The sequence below is a fragment of the Canis lupus genome, chromosome 21, assembly GCF_048164855.1.
Source record: "Canis lupus baileyi chromosome 21, mCanLup2.hap1, whole genome shotgun sequence".
In the NCBI taxonomy this organism is placed as follows: Eukaryota; Metazoa; Chordata; class Mammalia; order Carnivora; family Canidae; genus Canis; species Canis lupus.
In genome coordinates, this window is record NC_132858.1 from 14658206 (window position 1) to 14681655 (window position 23450).

The 23450-nt window shown below is 43.1% G+C and overlaps 1 protein-coding gene across 1 annotated transcript in view; it reads left to right on the forward strand.

Annotated features, from left to right (window-relative positions):
- The window catches only part of PTPRJ (protein tyrosine phosphatase receptor type J), a 162663-nt gene extending 140953 nt beyond the window's left edge, over positions 1-21710 (forward strand). Inside the window, exons 15-23 of the mRNA XM_072790813.1 lie at positions 563-604; positions 1229-1316; positions 3014-3104; positions 5943-6016; positions 6119-6253; positions 9654-9773; positions 13284-13444; positions 14678-14813; positions 18053-21710. Of these exons, the coding sequence (XP_072646914.1) occupies positions 563-604; positions 1229-1316; positions 3014-3104; positions 5943-6016; positions 6119-6253; positions 9654-9773; positions 13284-13444; positions 14678-14813; positions 18053-18211 (1006 nt within the window). The 3' untranslated portion in view covers positions 18212-21710. The remainder of the gene's footprint in view (positions 1-562; positions 605-1228; positions 1317-3013; positions 3105-5942; positions 6017-6118; positions 6254-9653; positions 9774-13283; positions 13445-14677; positions 14814-18052) is intronic.
- The last annotated feature ends 1740 nt before the right edge of the window (positions 21711-23450 follow it).

The following is a 23450-nucleotide window of genomic DNA, read 5'->3' on the forward strand; positions in this document are numbered from 1 at the left end:
GGAGATATTTTCTGGTTTATTCCATTACCTTATCAGAAAGGTTTATCAAAAAACAGTATGAAAAAGTGACTCTGGCTTTACAAACGGGGCATGCTGCCAATTTATATTTACCCAGAGTTATTTCTTATCTTATCTTTTTTTTTTTTTTAAGATTTTATTTATTTATTTGACAGCACAAATGGGGGCAGCAGGCAGAAGCAGAGGGAGAGGGAGAAACAGGCTCCCCATTAAGCAAGGAGCACGATGCAGGGCTCAATCTCAGGACTCTGGGATCATGACCTGAGCCAAAGGCAGGTGCCTAACCAACTCAGCCACCCAGGTGCCCCATAGCCAAGGATATTTCTAACAGTTGCCTGAGCAAAATTCTTCTATACTTTTGGATCATAAAAAAGAGAGTTACTTCACAAACCAGTGTTTGCTGCCTTGGCCACCAACCTTAGTATAAGGGAACAGGATTTAGTGTCATATATATAAAAAAAGACATTTTACAGATACAAGAAAGGGGAAAAAGCACAGGATTATCCTTCTTTGGTGTAATGGGTCTTTGTTTCTTTTAAAACAGGAAAGATGCAAAGAATAATGAAGTATCCTTCTCTCAAATTAAGTAAGTCTCTGGAATTATGAGCTTTATTTTAAGACATTTAATACCCCAATCTGTTCAGTGACAGTCTTGAGAATTTTTGATGGAACTTGCTGTCGTTTTTTCTGATTGACACATTTGGTCATGATCATCCAGAAGTTCTTGTAGCTTTGTTTTCAAGGAATCTATGTTTATTAGTCTCCTGAAACTAGTAGCTTCCTTGCCTTGTTCTATTGTGGCAAGTAAAACCTTACTTCCATATTCTGCCAATAAATATATGTATTGTGATTTTTAAGAAAATAAGTGGGTTATCAGTATGTAGGAGAAGACCTTGTTCAAAGTCACAAAGTCAGGAAGGGAGATTTTCTGGTTTATATTTTAGTATCTTGTAAATAACATTATATTGACCTTCCCTCCAGTGTTTATATAGTATAGTTTTTGTTCTTTTGGGAAGATGTTTACTATCATTTCTTGAGTCATGATTGAGTCAGTGCTTCTAATTGCTTATTTTTTTCTTTCTCTTTCTATGATGAAGACCTAAAAAGTGAGTGGCTGCTTTAATTTTTTAATAACTTATATTTTCCTATTTTGAGCATGAACTTTATTGAAGGTAAAAAAAAGTCCTAATAAGTTGTTCTGTTTTTGTAGATCCAAATTAATCAAAGTGGAGAATTTTGAGGCCTACTTTAAGAAACAACAAGCGGACTCCAACTGTGGGTTTGCAGAAGAATATGAAGTACGTGGTTGGAAATAATGTGGTTTTAATTGCTTTACCTTTCTCCTGAAAGTTGGAAAACCGCCCTTTTTTTGTTTCACCGGAAAGCACTACCGACAGAGGGGGCCCTCTTAGAGGGGAGAGGTGTTCCTGCCTGTCCCCCCAGGGGTCCCACTGTGGCCCCCTGGGCTGTGAGCACTTAGATGTACCCTCCCTCCTCCTGCTCATGGTTTGTGTGTTTAATCTCATTAAGAAGTGAAGATTGTGTAGAGAAAGGGAGAGAAAATGGGCCATTCAGTCTGAGGGCTGTTAACTGGTAGGAAACTTTTGGGGCTGGCATGGGGAGCTATGTGGCCCAGGCGGATTCCTGAGCATTGTGTGAGGTGCTGCGGAGTTTCTGTATTGCCGTCCCCATGTGCTCTACCCCCTACCCCAGCAGCCCAGAGCCCCTCTCTCAGAATGCCCTGTACACTCACCCTCCCTAACCCTGCCCTGCCGCTGTCTGTGCCTTGATTGAACCTACTCACCATTTGCATGGGCTTCCTGTGGCTGCCTTAACAAATCACCACAAACCAGTGGCTTGAAAACAATAGAATTCTCTTGCGGTTCTGGAGGCTCTACTAAGTCCAAAGTCAAGGTGCCTGCAGAGCAGTGCTCCCTCCCACTCTCTGGGGGTGGGGGGACCCCTTCCTTACCTTTTCCAAGATGCTCGTGGCTCTGGGTGTTCTGTGGCTTAGGGCTGAGTCAGGGCAGTCTCTGCTCCTGTGGCCTCCCCCACCCATGGCTCCCCTCTGGGCGTCTTGGGTCAGCACACTTGTTATTGGATTTGAGGCCCACCCACATAATCTGGGATGATATCATCTCAAGATGCTCAACTTAAATACATCTGCAGACTCTTTTCCAAGATAAGCTCACATTCCACAGGTTGCAGGAGTTGCCACGTGGGCCTGTTTTTGTTGGGGCCGCCATTCAACCTACTGCATGACTCAAAGCACAGCTGAGGAGGCCTTAAGTTCTCCCTTTGTGTCTGTTTCATCTGTGACGTGTAGCCTGTCACCGATAGTCAGCGTTTATTTAATTCTGTCTTGTTGTAACGATAGTTATTTCTCCCTACACTCCACTCCAAGGTTCTAAGCTCCTTGAAGGCAAAGGGTTATCCTTCTGCTTTTATTTGAACCTCTGCATTAGTTTCCAAGGGCACCTCACACTGGGCAACTTAAAACAGTAGAACGTTATTGTCTCACAGTCCTGGAAGCCAGTGGTCCAAAATCAAGGCTTGGGCAGGGCGGTGCTTCATACGAAGCCTCTAGGAGAGGATCCCACAGGGCTTCAGCTGGCTTCTGGAAGCCCCAGGCATGCCTGGCTTGTGACAGCCTAACTCCTGTGCCCTTCTTCATCTTAGCACAACCGTCTCCCCTTGTATGTCTGTATCTTTGTGCCTCTTCTCCTCTTACAACGACATTAGTCCTGTTGGGTTAAGGGTCTACCCTCCTCCAGTATTGACCTCATCTCATTTTAACTACAGTGTGAAGACCAAAGTTCCAAATAAGGCTGAATTCTCAGGTTCCAGGGGTTAGAACTTCCAGCCTATTTATTCGGTAGATGCAGTCTAACCCAAAGCACCTCTTCATTCCCACTTTGTTCTGTCATCCTCGGTGCTCAGTAGAAAGAATATCTGGACACTCAGTAAACGGACACTTCCTTTGTTTTGTTTTCAGGATCTGAAGCTTGTTGGAATTAACCTACCTAAATATGCTGCAGAAGCAGCTGAGAATAGAGGAAAGAATCGCTATAATAATGTTCTGCCCTGTAAGTTGTTTTTTTTTCCACACGTCCTTCTCTTTTCTCTGTCACTGGCCACCACGCCTCTAACAGTGGGGGGCAGTGGGATCAAGGTACTGACTAGCCACATCTGCAGTCCTTCCTGGGCCACCCTGTGGTGGGCTCAGCCCTGTATTTAGGCATGTTCTTTTGAATCCAGCCCTCACGGGAACCTTCTGAAGACGGTAGTACAATATTCATTTTGCAGATGAGGAAGATGAGGCACAGGGTAGATAGGTGATCTGTCCAGAGTCACACAGCTGGCCATAGCAGGCCAGGCTTTGGATGAGGTCTATCATTTCTTTCGAGGAAAGGGCCAGAGTCTGTGCTCTTACCCCTCTATCTTAAAGTCCCTTATTTCAGCTGCTATTGTTCTGGAAAGGAAGGGAGTAGAAGGAGGCAGGGAGTAATGCTTTTTATTTTTTATTTTTTATTTTTTATTTGAGACAGATGGAAAGAGAGAGAGCATGAGAGGGGTGGTGGGGGAGGAGCAGAGGGAGAGGGAGGAGCAGGCTTCCTGCTGACCAGAGAGCCCGACTCTGGGCTCTATTCTGTGGCTCGACTCAGGGGCTTGAGCCCAGGACCCTGAGACCATGATTTGAGCCGAAGGCAGGTGTTTAACCAACTGAGCCACCCAGGTACCCTGGGAGTAACACCAAATATGAATTGTATTTGAATTCACATTTTGAGAATTAACAAAGTTTGCCTAATGGATGGGGATAACAACAGATTGGGTTTAAAATGAAAATTATTTAGGGGCACCTGAGTGGCTCAGTGATTGAGCATCTGCTTTTGGCTCAGGTTGTGATCCTGGGGTCCTGGGATCGAGTCCCGCACTGGGCTCCCTACAGGGAGCCTACTTCTCCCTCTGCCTATGTCTCTGCCTCTCTTTCTCTGTCTCTCATGAATAAGTAAATACAATCTTAAAAAAAAAAAGATAAAATGAGAATTATGTATTACATCATCCATTAAAATGAAATGTAAACCCTCCTCCACAGAAAGTTCTTTGTGGTCTCTCTTTTGGGTGGGAATTAAAGAAGATTGCAGCTGTGTTCTGATTTTGCTGTAATTTATAAGCTCTGCTGAGAATTTTTTTTTTTTCTGCTGAGAATTTTTACATGAGGACATTTAGTGATATTGTCTTTTTTTTATTTGAAGCTGTGTTTTTTCTTTCCTAGCCTAAGACATTAACTTCTGTTTAGATTCAGAATTTCTTAGCTCCTACATTTTCTCTTCATGCACCCTCCCCCCTACCTCTCCTTGTATTGACAGTGGACATTGACCCTTGTTCCAAGAAAAATGCTTTCAAAATCAGGTTGGTGGGCACTAAGGAAGGCACATGATGTGCTGAACTCTGGGTGTTAAATGCAACTGATAAATAATTGCATGCTGCAACTGAAAAAAAATTTAGAAAAAAAAAGCAAATACAGATTACAAAAACAAATAAAAAACCCAAAGAGCAAAAAAACCCTAAATCAGGCTGGTAGGATCTACATCACAATTGCCCTTCTACAGTTAGCTCAGGATCATTGGCCTGTTCTTGTGAGTGTTGCAGAGATTTTCAGATTCAGAGTTCAGGTATTTTTATCGGGAATGTTTAAGGCTGAAACTCCTGTTGGTAACTGAATTTAGAATTGTCATGTTATTTTATCCAGGGGAAGATGAGATAGTATATAATCAAAGGCAGGAACGTAGGTGGTGCTGATTACTCCACCTGACATTTGAAATTCTTTTTTTTTTTTTTTAATTTTTATTTATTTATGATAGTCACACACACAGAGAGAGAGAGAGGCAGAGACACAGGCAGAGAGAGAAACAGGCTCCATGCACCGGGAGCCCGACGTGGGATTCGATCCTGGGTCTCCAGGATCGCGCCCTGGGCCAAAGGCAGGCGCCAAACCGCTGCGCCACCCAGGGATCCCATGAAATTCTATAGTTATTGTTTTGTTTCTTGAGTTGGACAAGTTTGTGTGTGCATTTTGGAGATGATAGTATTTAGAAAACACAGGAATTTTGTGTTTTAGATCTTTTCACCCACAGTCGTCTTACCAATTCAGTTTACTCTTGAATTTGGTACTATTTGTAACGACGTTTTTATGAGACTAGAGAAAGTACACAAACCTGGGTGTCTGCCCTGCCTTAGTGGAAGGGGCACTAGATTTTTTTTTTTTAAAGATTTATTTATTCATGATAGACATAGAGAGAGAGAGAGGCAGAGACACAAGCAGAGGGAGAAGCAGGCTCCATGCCGGGAACCCAACGCGGAACTCGATCCCGGGACTGCAGGATCGCGCCCTGGGCCAAAGGCAGGCGCTAAACCGCTGAGCCACCCAGGGACCCCCCAGGGAGCACTAGATTTGAATTCTGATTGCCCTTGACCAGACATCAGTGCTTAGAGAAGTCCCTTAAGCTCGCTGACCCTCAGTTTCCTCATTTGTGAAATAGGCACAAAAGTTGGTAGGGGTGGTTTTGAGGAATAAATAAAATTGCTCCGTGCATTCCCTGGCTCACAGCACGCACCCAGGGGTGTTAATAGTACAGGTTGGTGTTGTCTGGGAAGGCGATCTGGTGTGACTAAGAGCTGAGCCCTGGTGCCAGGTTGCCCGGGTTCGAATCCTGGCTCTGGTGGATAATTGCCTGACTTTTCTGTGCCAGTCATTCAGGCTGACCGTAAGGATTGAGTAAGGTCATCTCTTTAAAATGCCATGCGGCACACCTTTGGGTTGTGACAGAAGCACCTGTGCCGCCATATTGTGTTTTTCTCTCCTGTGTGTAACTCTCCTCAGACATCTGGTTCTAATAATACCTTTTTTCTCTTGCTGTCAGATGACATTTCCCGTGTCAAGCTTTCCATTCAGACCCATTCAAGTGATGACTACATCAATGCCAACTACATGCCCGTAAGTGGGGAACCATGCCCAGAGCATGGCTTCTTTGATGAAATCTTTGGGGGTCCTCTTTGTTTCTTTGACACTGAATTTGTGTCGCTTTCCATCTTCTAGGGCTACCATTCCAAGAAAGATTTTATTGCCACACAAGGGCCTCTACCCAACACTTTGAAAGATTTTTGGCGTATGGTTTGGGAGAAAAACATATATGCCATTGTTATGTTGACCAAATGTGTCGAACAGGGAAGGGTAAGTATCTTTTATTTAAATTATTAAGTTAAAAGGTAGTTCATTCATTCTGACTACGGTGAAAGTGTAAGTCTCTTAAGAAGCCTTTGTTTTTTTAAAGAAAATACTTCCCCAAACACCGGCACCTCTGTTTTTAGAAACTCATTTTCTGTCTTCTTTTCTAAGAGAAAAGTTTAGAAATCTCTCTCTCTTTTTTTTAAAGTTTTAAAGTTTTAAAAACTTTTTTTAAAGTTTTACTGTTACTGTCTTTTGTAGGTAAGTATCAATGTTCTCTATTCATGAGGTGGCAGCTGCTGGAGTTACAAGCAGCAGGAGTGGGGTTAGCCCAGTGCGAAGCTCCTGGGGTGGGAGCCAGCATAGCTCCCGTTGTCTCAGTGCTGTAAGTGGTCGCCGGCCCTTCTCTGAGCACCCAGCTTCTTCATCTGTGATCTCAGGGATCCCACCAGCTTTTTAGCACCAACACCCTTACTCTACCCCAAATCTCAGACTTCTCCCCAGATAAGTCTCAGCTGTACCTTCTCCCCTTTTGATGGCCTAAAGTCCCCCGGCTGCTGCTACCCAAGATAAGATTTCATCTCATAATAAAACCCCACCTTTCCAGAAATGCATCTAAGGAGAACTGAAAGGCACAGGCCGGCTTTAGAAGTTCTGTGCCTGAGGAGTAGGACCTAATGTTGCTTTGCGCATTTTTTTGCTCTGGGTTTGTTACCTGGGGGATAGGAGTTCACACCCTTGATCAGTACTTCTCAGACCTTATGGTACAAACATTAGGATCTCCTGGAGAGTGGTTTCGGTTCCAGAATTTCTAGTTCAAGAAGGGCTGTGGTGGGATCCCCAGAACTGCACTTTGGATAGCTGTCAGTAAGGCTTCTTTTGCTGGGTCTAGGACGCATGCTTGGAGTAGCTCTGCCCTAGGTGATTGTGGGAACCCATTGAAACCCCTTTTAATGTTCTTCATTTCACTTTAGCAGATGTTTATCCTGCCCCAAGTGTGTGTAAGGTGCTCTGGTAGGGGCTGGGGCTGGGAAAGATAACAATGAAACAGTAAGAAGTGGTTCCCATCTTCCCTGGCTTGGGATACAGAAGCTTGTGCTCTGCACCACTTCTTGGCATCCAGAGCACAGGCTCTTATGTAAACAAAAGCACTTTGTTTTTGAACGCAAATAAACTTCATGGTGCTGGTGAGCCCTGGGGCCTCGCATGTGGAACATTCTCAGAAATACCTGTTGTTGTTTATCTTATGTCAGGAGAAAAGTGGATTTACTGGCTCTGTGTGAAAAGGGAGGGGAGCCAGTGAATTTTCTGCACCAGATACTTCATTTATGTTACTGCTTTTCTATGACGACAGTCCTATATAATTATTGTATAGATGGGGAAACTGAGGCTCAGAGAGTTTAAGAACTTGTCCACAAGGTAGCAACAGAAACCTGACTGGGAAGAGGCTGAGCTGAGAGCATCAGCTCCATGTGTGTTCTTTCTGGGAGCAGTGGTCTAGAAACTGGAATCCTTTAAAAAATACAGGTCCCCAGCCAGAGTCAGAAGCTCCGGAATTGGGGTTTGGGCATCTGCTCTTTTTTTTTTTTTTTTTTTTTTTAAGGATTTTATTTATTTATTAGAGAGAGAGAGCGAGAGCATGGCACACACAGCAGGTGGAGTGGCAGAGGGAGAGGGAGGAGCCAAGTCCCTGCTGGGCAGGGAGCTCGATGATCCCAGGACCCTGAGATCATGACCTGAGCAGAATACAGACACTTAACCCACAGTCACCCAGGTACCCCTGGGCATCTGTTTTATTTATTTATTTGTTTATTTGTTTATTTAGTTATTACTGGTGTTCAATTTGCCAACATATAGAATAACACCCAGTGCTCATCCCATCAAATGCCCCCCTCAGTGCCCGTCACCCAGTCACCACCACCCCCACCCACCTCCCTTTCTACCACCCCTTGTTCGTTTCCCAGAGTTAGGAGTCTCTCATGTTCTGTCTCCCTTTCTGATATTTCCCACTCATTTTTTCTCCTTTCCCTATGATCCCTTTCACTATTTTTTATATTCCCCAGATGAATGAGACCATATAATGTTTGTCCTTCTCCGATTGACTTATTTCACTCAGCATAATACCCTCCAGTTCCATCCATGTCGAAGCAAATGGTGGATATTCATCGTTTCTAATGGCTGAGTAATATTCCATTGTATACATAGACCACATCTTCTTTATCCATTTATCTTTCGATGGACACCAAGGCTCCTTCTACAGTTTGGCTATTGTGGACATTGCTGCTAGAAACATCGGGGTGCAGGTGTCCCGGCGTTTCATTGCTTCTGTATCTTTGGGGTAAATCCCCAACAGTGCAATTGCTGGGTCATAGGGCAGGTCTATTTTTAACTCTTTGAGGAACCTCCACACAGTTTTCCAGAGTGGCTGCACCAGTTCACATTCCCACCAACAGTGCAAGAGGGTTCCCCTTTCTCCACATCCTCTCCAACATTTGTGGTTTCCTGCCTTGTTAATTTTCCCCATTCTCACTGGTGTGAGGTGGTATCTCATTGTGGTTTTGATTTGTATTTCCCTGATGGCCAGTGATGCGGAGCATTTTCTCATGTGCTTATTGGCCATGTCTATGTCTTCCTCTGTGAGATTTCTGTTCATGTCTTTTGGGCATCTGTTTTTAAAGCAAAACAAACCTCTCAGGGGTGAGTCAGATAATCAGGTTTGGAAGCCACCTGCAGTAGGACACATTTTGGAAAGTGAGGGAGGGGAGGTGGAGAGGGGAGAAAGAATGTGTGAGTGTAATAAGTTGTTTGCTGAATTGGGCATTCAGATATTCTTGGAGAGCAGATGTTTCCGATTTTTATTTCTGTTTACATCTACCCACCGATTTATAAAAATCAAAGACCTGGAGTGATTTGATTCTCTTTATTGGTGTATTTGTGTTGTAATTAGTGTGGATCTAAAAGTATTGGGGAAAGTCCTCATTTCTTCTAGGTGCATGGGGTTATGGGTCAGTCTGAATTTTAGTTCAGGGAACAGTTGTGGACTGGCTGCTGTCGGGGCCAAAGGGAGCTGGCTGGGCCTGTGTCCTCAGAGAAGGGACAATTGACTGTTCTGCTTTAAATCCATTTTCATACAGAAATGGGGGCTCAGTGTAAGCCAGATCTTCTGAGATCTCAGGAAAAGCAAGAAACCTGAATTTTTATAAGAAACCACCAATTTTAAGAGAGTTGGCAATAATTGTAAATTTAAAAAAATTTAGGAGTCGATTTTAGGAGTCAAACAGAACCTCACTGAAGGGCTGATCTAGTTTCTATGCCAGTTTTCAGTATCTGGTCTCCCTTTGTGAGGCTTTAGTGGTGGCAGACGGTATGACCTGACTTTTTGTATAAAAATGCAATTTTATTGTAGACCAAATGTGAGGAGTACTGGCCCTCCAAGCAGGCTCAGGACTACGGGGACATAACTGTGGCAATGACATCAGAAGTTGTTCTTCCAGAGTGGACCATCAGAGACTTCACAGTGAAAAATGTAAGTAAGGGGCCGAGATGAATAGGTCTTAGATAAGAGGACCATATATTAAGTTTGGGGTGATGCTTTTTAGGTTGATATTAACCTATATGTTTTTTTTGTTTTTTGCATCAGAAAAAATTTTTTTGCTTTCTTCTTACAGGATGAAACTATCTACATACACTCGAAAGCAACCCTTAGCTTTACTTTCTTAAGAGGAATTTCATCTGTCTTTTTTTTCCTCATTGAACTGTAGTTGACACATTGTATTATATCAGTTTCAGGTGTACAACATAGTGAATGACCCAACAATTATATATACTTTACATAGTGCTCACCACAATAAGCGTAGTCACCATCTGTCACCATACGTTATTACAATATTATTGACTATATTCCCTATGCTGGACCTTTCATTGCCATGACTGATATATTTTATAAGTGGAATTTTGTATGTGTTAGTCTCCTTTACCTATTTCACACATCCCTTGACCCACTTCCCCTCTGGCAACCACCAGTTTGCCTTCTGCTTTTATCAGTCTGGTGTTTTTTTGTTTTGTTTTGTTTTGTTTTGTTTTTTGTTGTTGTTATCATATGTTATTCCTGAATGAAATGAATCTTAAGAGCGTGGCTCAGCAGCAGTAACTGTTCCTTTTACACTTTCCTGTAACTTGTCTATAGAGTTTTTGTTACAAACCAAGCCCCTTTTGGATTAATTGGTTGCAGATATGACATCAGGAGTGGCAATTTGCAGTTGGGAGCAGTATCTGAGAGCAGTTACATTAATAGGATTTCTGGGCATATACACATGGCCTCACCCCCCAAAAGCTATGAAAAAAAAATCCAATTACATGATGTAGGCACTGCAGGAAGACAGATTATGGCGTCCTTTTTCTTAAAGATGTTTAGAAATGGAGGCAATGAAGCCACATAGATATCTTTTGGTGGGTGTGTAAATTGGTATAACCCTTTGCAGTTTATATTAGAAGCATAAAAATGACCATTCTCCTTTGATCTGGTGGTTCCAAGTTTGAGACTCTATCTGAGAGAAAAAATCTGAAATATAGGACAAGGCGTATTACTCACAAAGAGGAATCTCAGCATTATTTATAATGGAGGGAAAACTTGGAGCTTGTTCAGATCTCTAGCTTTCAGAGAATAGATAACTAAACTATAGGTTATTTAGTCGGTGTATCATTATCTAGCTATTAGAAGTGATGGCTGTATAGACTGCATAATTACCATGGAGGAATGTGAGATTGCAGTTGAGTGAAACATACTAGGAGACAAAACTTTACGTATATTGCGAATAGTACACAAAAGCAAAGCCTGGGAGTAGATTCAGGGGAGTTGACTTTTATGGGGGGTTGGTGGGATAGGTTCTGGGTTATGAGAATTATCTTTGAGGATTCCATAAGTCATGGATATAGGGTAGCATATTAAGTATTAATTCTTTACTGATTGCCATGCCTCCAAGGTCCTGGCTTCAATTAAGCACATTCTGGACGTGCTGTCAAAGCTGTTATCACACACCGATGCTACTCATAGTGGTTGAGAAACCCTCATAATATACTTATTTCTATAGATTTCTCCTATTTTATTTTATTTTATTTTATTTTATTTTATTTTTTTATTATTATTATTTTTTAGATTTCTCCTATTTTAAAGACAGGATTTTCCTCGGTTGCTTTCAGTACTTGGAATTCACCCTTGCAGAGGAGAGTGATAGGTGGAATTGCCCACGTCATTTAAACAAAATTACCATGACGGTTATCATTTTTGTTAGCTAAACTCCAGACTTCATTTGGGTTTCACATTTTTCCACTAAACGCTTTCCAGTTCCGGGACTGAATGAATCCAGGATACTACATGGCATTTAGTAAAATACTACCTTTTTTTTTTTTTTAGACAACTTTTTAGTTACACAAAATGCATGAATATATTTTCCTTTTTAAAAAATACTACATTATTTATTTGAGAGAGAGGGAAAGGGAGCATGAGCAGGGAGAGGAGCAGAGGGAGAGGGAGAAACAGATTGCCCTGCTGAGCAGGGAACCTGATGCAAGGCTTTATCCCAGGACCCCGGATCATGACCTGAGCTGAAGGCAGATGCTTAACCAACTGAGCCACCCAGGCACCCCTATATTTTCCTTTTCAAAAGTAAGAACACAGCAGATAGAACTGAAAGTTTCTACCTCCTACCACTAACCTGAGCCCCCTTGCCCCTCTGAAGAGATAATGCTGAAAAGTCTGACCTCCCCCAGCCCCTTCCTCTCCGGTTATCTGTCATAGCTACTTTCCTTCTTTGGTTGAATACTTTTGGTTACTTTTGTGAATGTCACCTTTGTGTGTATGAGACTTCATTGTCCCCTCTCTCTCACTGCCTTTTTTCTCTACTCATCTCCATATTTTGAACAATGTGAATGCACTGCTTTTTAACGTATATATGTTAACAAAATAAGCTTCAAAAGTTAGCTCTCATAAAGGAGATGGAAACGCCTACAGTCCAGATGTAGGTAGAAGGCCGAGGTCAGTGCTCAGGGGTGGGCATAATGAACCTAGTAAATCGGGACAGGGATGGTCCAGCCTGGGTGGAATTCTCATAATAAAAAAGTACATGCTTTGGTTTGTAGTAGGAAACCAGTCTGTGTCAAAACTAATTCTGTTATAACAAGATCCACTTCCTATTGTCTGTCTGATGTTGAAATAGATGTGTTTTTTGGAGAATGGGTGGCGGTGGTGGTGGGGGGAGTCTTTTCTCAAACTCCTACAATTCTAAATATTTCCTTAGTGCTCATGAGTTACCTGCTGTTTTATAAGACTCCAGAAGGCATGTGGATTGTGAGACAGTTCTTGCCCCAAAGGTTCTGATTATCAGAGTTATATTGGTGTAATATATTTTTGGTTCTCTGGTTGACGACATTCCCAGGTGGGCTCAGGGAACGGCTTCAGGAGCTCTAAGGAGGTGTAGGTATAATAAGCCGGTGAGGGCATTACTGGCAGGCCCCTGTAAGTGAGAAGGGAAGATCTGAACTTGGGATCAGAGGATGAGGCACTTGTGCTTCATCTGAGCTGCATGTGGGGGAGTCATTTCACTTGTCAGAATCTTTTTATTTTTTAAAGATTTTATTTATTTATTCATGAAACACACACACAGACAGGCAGAGACATAGGCAAAGGGAGAAGCAGGCTCCCCACAAGGAGCTTGAGCAGGACTTGATCCCAGGACCCTGGGATCATGCTCTGAGCCAAAGGCAGATGCTCAACTGCTGAGCCACCCAGGCATCCCTCTTGTCGGAATCTTTAAAGGAGGATGATAAACCCTTCTTCTTGGGCACATTGTGGGATTTTATGAGCATGCCAACATCTGTAAAGCACTTTATCAGCTGTTGTACCGATGTGAAATTGTACTTTTTAGTCGTAACCACTCCTGTTTAGATGCCGGTCAGCCAGCCCATGTAGCTCGGCATCCAGGTACTGCTCCATTTCACTTGGCCTTCTCTATGACTAACCTCTTTTCTTGGCTTTTAGATTCAGACAAGTGAGAGTCACCCCCTGCGACAGTTCCATTTCACCTCCTGGCCAGACCATGGTGTTCCGGACACCACTGACCTGCTCATCAACTTCCGGTACCTTGTTCGTGACTACATGAAGCAGAGTCCCCCCGAGTCACCCATTCTGGTTCATTGCAGGTATACAGATGGCACTCCGTGTGTGACGGTTTCCAAATGTCATTGTAAATGTGGACAATTTAGAGAAGCAAGGCCTAAGAGGGAATGCAATAAGCATTTGAAAATTCAAGAAAGTTTTGGATAAGGGACCGTGGACTTATACCCCAGTCCCTGAGACTTTAGAACAGGGATTGGCAAACTATAACCCAAGGGCCAGATCTAGTAGCTTGCTTGTAGTTTTTTAAAACTATAGTGTATTCCAATTTAATATTAATAAATATTTATAAAATATTTCAGCCTTACAAAAAGATAGGGAGTAATAATCTAATAAAGTATATATATATGAGTTCATGTATGTTTTTTTTTTTGCTAATAATATCTTACACATATAAAGTCTCTACTTATCAGTCTCCTTGTTATACAGTTAAACATGGTCTTAGAGTTGATCTGAATCATTCCTTTGCATGCTTTCATATTTCATTTCATATATATCTATGGTTTTATATAGCTTTAAGCTTTTACCAGATTTTGTGATGTAGACATCATTCTGCAACCTGCTTTCTTCATTTAGCATTTTGGTTTGTTATTTAACAAAGTTGGAGCACAGAGTTCTAGTTCATTTTATTCATTTATTAACGAATTCTTTTTCTGGCACACAAAAACTGTATGTAAGTTAGTGTATACTAGTTTATGAGTTTGGAGGTCTAACCTGTGAAACCCTCACCACAATCGCTTTGGCTGCCTATTTTTGTAAATAAGGTTTTTTTTATTGGAACAGAGCGATGCCCATTTCTTTACATATTGTCTATAGCTACTTCCATGTTATAATGGCAGAAAGAGACCATTTTGTCTGCAAAGCCAAAGATATTTATTATCTGGTCCATTATAGAAAAAGTTTGCCACCCCCTTGCCCCCACTCTAGAACAATAAGACACTAGCTTTAAGCTAAAGACATTAATTTAGGACAGAAGAAAGGAGGGGCTTAGTGGCCCTCTGGGGAATAAGTTGATGAAATTTGCCATCCTAGGTTATGGTGGTAACTTGAATGAGACTGAGATTCAGGAAGCTCTGGGAGGAGATTTTTTTATGGTATTTGATTCAAAATGACTTGCTGAGGTTTCAGTTGAGCAAATGGTTACTGATCCTGGGCATTGATAGTGGAGGACAGCAAGATATATGTACAAATTGGGGACATTTGAGAGTTTTATGTTAGAGGTAACCCATGGTGATATGCCCTTTTCTTTTTTTCTTCAGTGCTGGGGTTGGAAGGACAGGCACATTCATTGCCATTGATCGTCTTATCTACCAGATAGAGATTGAGAACACGGTGGATGTGTATGGGATTGTGTATGACCTTCGAATGCACAGGCCTTTAATGGTGCAAACAGAGGTGAGGCCAAGCTCTGTGTTTGGCAGACTGCTTTTTTCAATCCTTTTTTTTTTTTTTTTTAAAGATTGCATCATGTCACATACTTGGGTTAAAACATTTCACCTTTCTATAGCTTTCTGGCTCTGGCCTGTGAAGTAACACTGGACTTCTTTAAGATCCTTAACTGATGTGAGATTGAATGATCTGATACAGAGAGGTGGTGATACTGATAGCAGCAATGGAACTGTGCAAACCAAGATAATTTCAGGATTCCTTACCTTGTGGCCACTAACTCATCAAATAGTCTTAGCAATTCTCTGAACTTTGGCTTCTGGGTTTCAAAATCATAAAACTAGCATTATCATGCTTTGTTTCTAAGAAGGCCTGACCATCCTTAAAATAAGCTCATGAATGGACTTATCAGATGTTAATGATGTGAATGAAATGGCATAATGTCACCATGTTAATATGGCTGTGTATCCTCATCCAACCATGCAGATGTTACACAGCATCAATTATCATAGCTACAGGGGGATGGCTGGCCAATTGAGAAGATTAATGTTTAATATCTACAATGTCAGTTGGGTAAGACCGTTGAATTCGGCTTTCCCTGAAATGTTCCTTGATAAATATTGTTTTTGAGTCATGTTCTCAACAACTATATTGGGAAATAGCCTTCCTGGATGCTGTAGGGGTGAATGTGCCTTGACAGAACGAGAGCAGAATATTTATTTTGTATCAGGCTGTCACCCTGTACCAATTTAGAACTCCATGAATATGTGTTGTGTTTTTGAGTCTAGCAGGGAATGTGCTGGAGGCCTGGGTACATTGTGTGCTTTGGGGTGAGTGGCACGTTTGTAGAAGAAAGAATGGAATTCGCTTGTGTGTTGGTCGGAAGAAAGATTTTCTTTTTTCTGCTCTAATTATGGAGAGTAGGACTCTATCTTTTATCCCCTTTTGAGAAACACAGAAATCTTACATCTGCCTACAAAATCTTTTCTTGTTTCTTTTTCTTTCTTTTTTTTTTTTTTTTTGGTAGTTTGAAAACGTAAACTTGTTCATCTTTTGTATTTTTAAACATTTTTTTTAGAGAAAGAGAGTGTGTGTGAACCGGAGCTGGTGTGGGTGGGGTTTGGGGTAGGGGCAGAAAGAATCCTAACTAAGCAGGCTCCATGCCTACCCTGGAGCCCCACACAGGCTTGATCTCACCACCCTGAGATCATGACCCACGCCGAAATCAAGAGTCAGATTCCTTAACCGATTGAGGTACCCAGGTGCCCCCAAAAATGTGTTCATCTTAAAACACCTGATAAAAGAGGATATATATATATATAATATATTTTTCTTTATTACTTTTTCTTCCCCAATCCTATTCCCTAGAGGTAGCCAATGCTTACAGTTTGTATATATCATTATAGGTTTAGTTACATCTATAGAAAACACATGTACACATATAGAGTTTTTTTTTTTTTATGGCTAATGCTTTTTAAAAAAATCTGAGTTGACATACAATGTTACTTTAGTTTCAGGGGTACAACATAATGATTCAACAAGTCTATGTTATGTTATGCTCACCACAAGTGTAGCTGTCATTTATTAACCTACAAAGCTGTTATAGTACCATTGATTATATTCTCTATGCTTTCATTGTCATGGCTTATTCATCCCATAATTGGAAGCTTGTGCCTCTCACTCCCTTTCCCCCCATTTTGCCCTCCCACCCCCCCAGCAATCACCAGTTCTCTGTATTTAGGGGTCTGTTTCTGCTTTTTGTTTGTTCATTTTGATTTTTAGATTCTATGTGTAAGTGAAATCATATGACATTTGTCTTTCTTTGTCTGACTTCACTTAGCATAATACCCTTTAGATCCACCCATGTTGTCACAAATGGCAAGATTTCATTCTTTTTGATAGCTGAGTAACATCCCATTGGAGATACACACTATAGCTCCTTTATCCGTTCATCTGTCAGTGGACACTTAGGTTGCTTCCATATCTTGGCTACTGCAAATTGTACTGCAGTAAACAGTAGGGCGCATCTGTCTTTTTAATTTTTTTAAAAGTTTTATTTCTTTATTCATGAGAAACACACAGAGAGAGGCAGAGACATAGGCAGAGAGAGAAGCAGGCTCCATGCAGGCAGCCTGAAGTGGGACTCGATCCCAGGACTCCCAGGATCACGCCCTGGGCTGAAGACAGACACTCAACTGCTGAGCCACCCAGGCATCTCCAATATCTGTCTTTTTAAATTAGTGTTTTTATTTTCTTTGGGTAAATACCCAGGAGTGGAATTACTGGGTCATAATGGTATTTCTATTTTTAATTTCTTTGAGGAACCTCCCTACTGTTTTCTACAGTGACTGCACCAATTTACATTCCTATCAATAGTGCACGAGTGTTCCCTTTTCTTCACACCCTTGCCAACACTTGAGTAGGGTTTTGTCTTTTTTTTCCTGCCATTCTGATAGGTGTAAGGTGATATCTTATTATGCTTTTGATTTGTATTTCCTGGATGATGAGCGATATTGAGCATCTTTTCATGTGTCTGTTGGCCATTTGTACAGCTTCTTTGCAAAAATGTCTATTCAGGTCCTTTGCCCAATTTCTAATCAGATTTTTTTTACATTGAATTGTGTAGCTTCTTTATATATTTTGGATATTAACAAATGGAGTATTTTTAAAAAATTGGATCCTATTTTATATATAATGCTGCCCCATGATTTTTTTTCCCTCTTATGTCATCATGGGTATCTTGTTTTCTCTTTTGCCATCATGGATACCTCTTCTTACTCTTTCTCTTTTTAATGGCTACCTGAGGATTCTGACAAGCTTGCCTGAGGGTTGTCCCTACCTCTCTACCCCTCTTATCCCCTTCAACCCTTCCCCTCTGTTGAGAATCACAGTTTACTCCTTATACTGCACCTGCTAGCTGAACAGGAAAATCTTGTTGACCTTTTTCTTGTTTGAATGTACATGTGCATTATTTCCTCCACATTCATTGTCTTTGCTCTTCCCCAAGATTCTGGGACTCCTCCTTGGGGAGGGGAGGTGTGGGGACTGTGTCCCTCTAGTTAAGAATGATTGATGATGAGAATCTTGCTCTCTGTGGTTTCAGATTTCATCAGAATATGGCAGCCTCTTGATAAATGTGAACTTGAAGTGTTCACTGTGGGGGTTGGTGATAATCTGAAAAGAACCTTGGATGCTGATAATCTCTGGGACCTCTGCTCATTTGCTTTCTCTTTTTACTCTTTTAATAGGACCAGTATGTTTTCCTCAACCAGTGTGTTTTGGATATTATCAGATCCCAGAAGGACTCAAAAGTAGATCTCATCTACCAGAACACAACCGCAATGACAATCTATGAAAACCTTGCACCTGTGACTGCTTTTGGAAAGACAAATGGTTACATCGCCTAATTCCAAAGCCAAACCTTTCTGGAGTTACCCAGACTGTCACACCCACAGCAAAGGAAAATGCCCCGATGTGGACATGTTTTTATATGTCTAATATCTTAATTCTTTGTTCTGTTTTGTTAGAACTAATTTGAGGGTGTGAAGCTGCACATGTAAAACATGACATGAGAAGTTGGGGCTGTCAGGGGCTGTGGATGGGTGGTGAGCTAATCAACTACATTCCTGATTACCAATGGGATGAGTTCACTTTTTGTTTTTTTTTTTCCTTAAGAATTACGGAACACCAGGAAAAGTGAGCTATGATTTTTTTGTTTTCCTTTTTCAAAACAGATTCTTTTTAAAAAAGACTATTTTATATGATTCACATGCTAAAGCCAGGATTGTGTTGGGTTGAATATATTTTAAGTATCAGAGGTCTATTTTTACCTACTGTATCTTGGAATCTAGCCGATGGAAAATACATAATTGTGGATGATTATCATGTAGGGAGGGGTACATGGTGCCTCTTCTGCCTGGGTTTTCTATTTGAACATGTGCCTTTTCTGAATTATGCTTCCACAGGCAAAACTCAGTAGATATCTCTATTTTTGTATTGAATCTCATAATTGGAATATACGGAATATTTAAACAGTAGTTTAGGATTCAAGGTTGAGCCTTCTCAGTAACATTCCTGTTCTCATTTGACTAGAGGAGGCCTCCCCCGACCCTTCCACATCCCTTCTCCCCTGTTTTGTGCTCTATTCTTTCTTCTCTTTTCCCTCCCACTTTTCCCCAAAGACACTTCTGTTGGCCACATTTTCAGCCCATTGGTTGAGTGAGAGTGGAAACCAAGTATCACCTTGAGAATTTCTAGGGTGGTGGGGAGCGGGGAGCAGAGGAACCCTACAGTGACATAATCTCCTTTTCTCATCCCTGTTTTATCCTTTCTCTTGTTTCTGTATTTGGTAAGAAGGATTATTTAAAGGTGCAATATGTGACTTAGTGATTCATGATGCTCTAGGTTTTTAGTAATGTTTTACTCAGGTTGGCATTTTATGTGTATCTGTGCGTCCGTGTATATGTGTGTGTGTGTTTAAAAGCGTGGCAATCTGTGAACACTTCAGTGTGAAAACAGTGTCAGATGAATCCCTCCTCCCTCAAAGTCCACTGGCTTTAGTCTATCTGCAGTGACACACATCCGTATCTACTGTATATATATATACTAAACTCTTAAAACAGTCATTCCTTTGAATTGAGGTGTACAAAGTTTTGAATTTGTATCAAAGATGTAATTATTTTTAAAACCTCTTTTCACTATACTGCTGCTGTAATGACTTTGATTTTTTTTTAATGTAGATTAATTTTTTTTTTTTTGCTTCAGGTGTGTATCCACCAAGAATTTCAGAATTTACGTGGATTTATTTTATTGGTACATAATCTGTAAACTTCTCAAGGCATTAACATGAAAGGATTTGTTTCTTTTTATTTTATATTGTGGCTCAGGTTATATTTTGAAGAAATTTTGAGTTTATCCTCCTATAGGCAATGAAGGATCTAAGGTCTGATGAAGGAATCAACCAAGTCCCTGGAATCCTGTGGCCATTTTCCACAGTAATAAATCCTGCTGTAAACTTAGGACAGTTGTGTCCTAGTGAAGATGGGAGCAGGGTCTTCTCCGGGTGCCCTGGTCACTGTTCACCTGGGGAAGCCTGTCTCCTGACCCTGCCATGTTCCTCAGTATGCTGGCACTTTGAGAACTGACCGGACATGTGAGTGGGTTATGAAGGGTGAACCACAATGTACTGGAAGCCCTTGATTTGGTTCAGAGGTTTAGTGCTTGTACGTCTTTTGTCCCCCTTTCCCCTTTGAGGTACTGAAAGGATTGAAAAGGCGAGTTGGCGGTGGTGTCGTGTCTGGGGAGAACTCACTTCCCACATAGAAATTGCACTTTTTTGCCGAATCCTTTGCTCTTTTTCGTGACAAACAGTTCACTCAGCATCAGGCCCTTAAAGGAATGGGTTGTACAGGCCTGGGCGGGCCCTCCTGACTCCTTTAGTGGGGCTTTTGGCTCTTTAGGTCTGCATCAGGGAAGCCACGCCATCCCAGGCTGCTGAGCGAAGCTGGGTTTGGGCCAATTGCTTGCAAACCTCCACGCTGGTCTGGCCCTCGGTGCACACAGGTCTCAGAGAGTTCCATGATTGCATTCGGAGGCCCCTACCCAGGCAGGCAGCAGTTCTGTGGGTCACACCCCTCTCCACTTCAGTTGTTGGGAAGCCACTGGGATGGGTGTGAAGGCATCAAGTCCAACAAAGATGCTCTGCCAAGTGTTGCCTATATCCCTTCCATGGAGAAATCGGAGGGAGGGACTTGGCTCTAAAAATGCCTTTAAAAGGTTGAAGCAACGGTAATTATAAACATATTGTATAAAAACACACAGAAAAACCCCCCAGAAACCCTCCTCCCTTCTGCACGATACGGGTTTGGGAAATGGGCAGCAGCCTCAGCAAGCTCACTCTCAATACCATTCCTAACCCTGGGAAGAAGGCTTGTGGGGAGAGGTCTGGATTCCACATGGCAGGTCACACGAAGGTCACGATGCTTCTCTGCATCCTGAAGAGGGCTGGGTTTGGGGCCGGTGGGGGTGGTGAGGGTATTTATAGCACAGTGATTGAAAAGGGAAGATAATTCTGTAAATATATAGGACACATGGGCTGGGGTTTGGCCGTAGAAAAGAGAAGGTGCTTTTGAGCTCCTGCCCTAAAGCCTCCCAGGAACAGTGAACTAAAATTTGAGGAGTCCAGTGGAGATGCGGAGATGGTGTGATCATCCCTGCTTTACTATTTGCCAGTTGCACACTGAAAAAAAAAAACAGCCCGAGTGGGATTAGTTATTAGTGAAAAGTTGGTGGTCAGTTGTTTGGGGGAATTGGGTCATTGGTACCTTCTCCCAAGGGCAAGGATGTTTGCCTCCAAAGGTAAACCCAATGACACTTGGCACCAGTGGAAAATGTCATTTGGGGGTCTGTTCCCTGTGGGCGTGTAGTGACCTCTGGCTGGACTTTTGGCCTATTTGACTGCACTGGATTTGGGCTTCATAGACTCAGAGGCTCCTGGGGGTTGGGGGCCAACTATGCAGCTGATTCACTTGCTTTTCATCTGAGATGAAAAAGCCAGATTTTCTTCTGCAGTGCTGGGTTGTGCTTAGTGAGCTAAACGCGTCTTGGCGACTAATGTTGATTTGCCTCAAAAGTCCAAGTTCTGAGTTTTCAGACTGTGTAGCCGTCAAGTGTTTGACATACTGTAGCTTTTTTCCCTTGGGGGCACATATGAACAGGATGTGTTGATATGGACTCTAAAACTGTAATTTTCTTGTAACTATTTTGGAATGATGCATATTTCTAATGTTTGTTATACTTGTACAGAGTATTGCTGTTGGTTGCTTTTTTTTTTTTTAAGGAAAAAAATGGCCTGAAAAAAATTTTTTTAAAAAGACTCACAAATACCAAATATAAAAAATGTCAACATGTTGTGCCTTTGTTTCTTACCCCCCCTCCAATTTTTACTCTATGTCCACCCCATTTCATTTATGAAGCAGTGTCTTGGCCTGCGTGTAACTGGGGAATCCCAGTGTCCCTTGGGGATTTTCTACCTGTGTTAGTTTGCCCGGGGGCTGCCACAACGAAGTGCCACAGACCAAGAAGCTTAAACAACAGATTTTTATTCTCTCACAGTTCTAGAGGCCAGAAGTCCAAGAAGGTGCTGGCAGGTTGGTGTCTTCTGAGGCCTCTCTCCTTGGCTTGCAGATGGCCACCATCTCTCTTTGTCTTCACACGGTCTTCCCTCTGTGCGTGTCTGTGTCCTAATCCTCTTTGTATCAATTGGGACACTTCATAAAGGATTATGGTTCACTTGAACAACTTAATTTTTACTGTAATTACCTCTTTAAAGACTCTATCTCCAAATACATTCGGAGGTGCTGGGGTCAAGAGTTTAACATATGAATTTGGGGGAGACAGAAGTTGGCCACAACACACATCCACGGAGACTTAAGAGGAGACTTTGGAAGAAGCGAGTGTGCATTAAGATGTGGCTGCGTGTGCTCTCATGGGCCAACAGATGGACAGACACTCCACTGCTGCCACTTGGTGGCAGCCTGCGTGCCCAGGACTTTTAGAGGATTTTTTGGTGATTGATTTGGTGAATCCCAGAATGGCTGGGATACTTACTGTAGCAATTTGGACAGGTTTTATTTCGAGGTCCACCATACACCAGCCTCTGTCCCTCAGTGCCTAAGGGTTCACCCGGGAACAACAGGAGCTTACATTCCGATGGGGGGACACAGACCAATAACAGGGATATAAAATTTTTAGTGTGTGAGGTGGTGAAAAATATAAAGAAGCAGCATTTCATGCCCTGATGCACCAACTCGTGGCTTTCACACGATAAGCACTGCACATAACCTCTGCCAAGGAGAAGGCTTTCTGCCATGCGCTGGCCACGCGCCCCCACGTCCCCACATGCACCCCCCGCGCTTCCCATCCCCCCTGCCCCCCACGTCCCCTCATGCTCTCACGCTGCCCCCATGTCCCCTCACGTGCCCCCCACGCTCCCCCCACGTCCCCCCGAGCCCCCGCGCCCCTCCGGTTCCCCCCCCGTGTCCCCCACGCTCCCCTCTGCGTCCCCCACGCGTGTCCCCCCCGCACCCTCCCCCCACGCGTGTCCCCCCGCATCCCCACGCGTGTCCCCCCGCGTCCCCCACGCGTGTCCCCCCGCGCCCTCCACGTCCCCCCCCGCGTGCCCCCCGCGCCCCCCGCGCCCCCGCCTGCGGGGAGGATGGAGACAGTTCCCAAAGCCCAGGAGCAGGCGCCCGAGGGGCCGCGGAAGCCCCGGAAGGCCTCCCGGGAAGCGCAGGTGTGCGGCAGACACCGAGGAACCCACGGAATGCGGGGGGAGCCCTAAAGGCCCAGGTAAGAGGGGTCCAGGAGAAGCAAGGGCGCTGGGTTTGAGCGGAGTCTTGGGGCTGCTGGGCCGGAAACCACAGGCGTCAGGCGGGGGGGGGGGGGGGGGGGGCGCGGCCGAGCCTGGAGGGGCCGCGCTGGGGCCCCCGCGTGCAGGTGCACAGACCTACACGTTATCCCCGGAGCCACAGGCACAGACACGCGCACCACGGACCCTCAGTATCTTCTCCGGGTGGAAACTGCACTGTGGTCACGTGGCGCCCCGGGGGCTGCAGGGCAGGTCCCCCCAGACACTCGGCTGGCTAA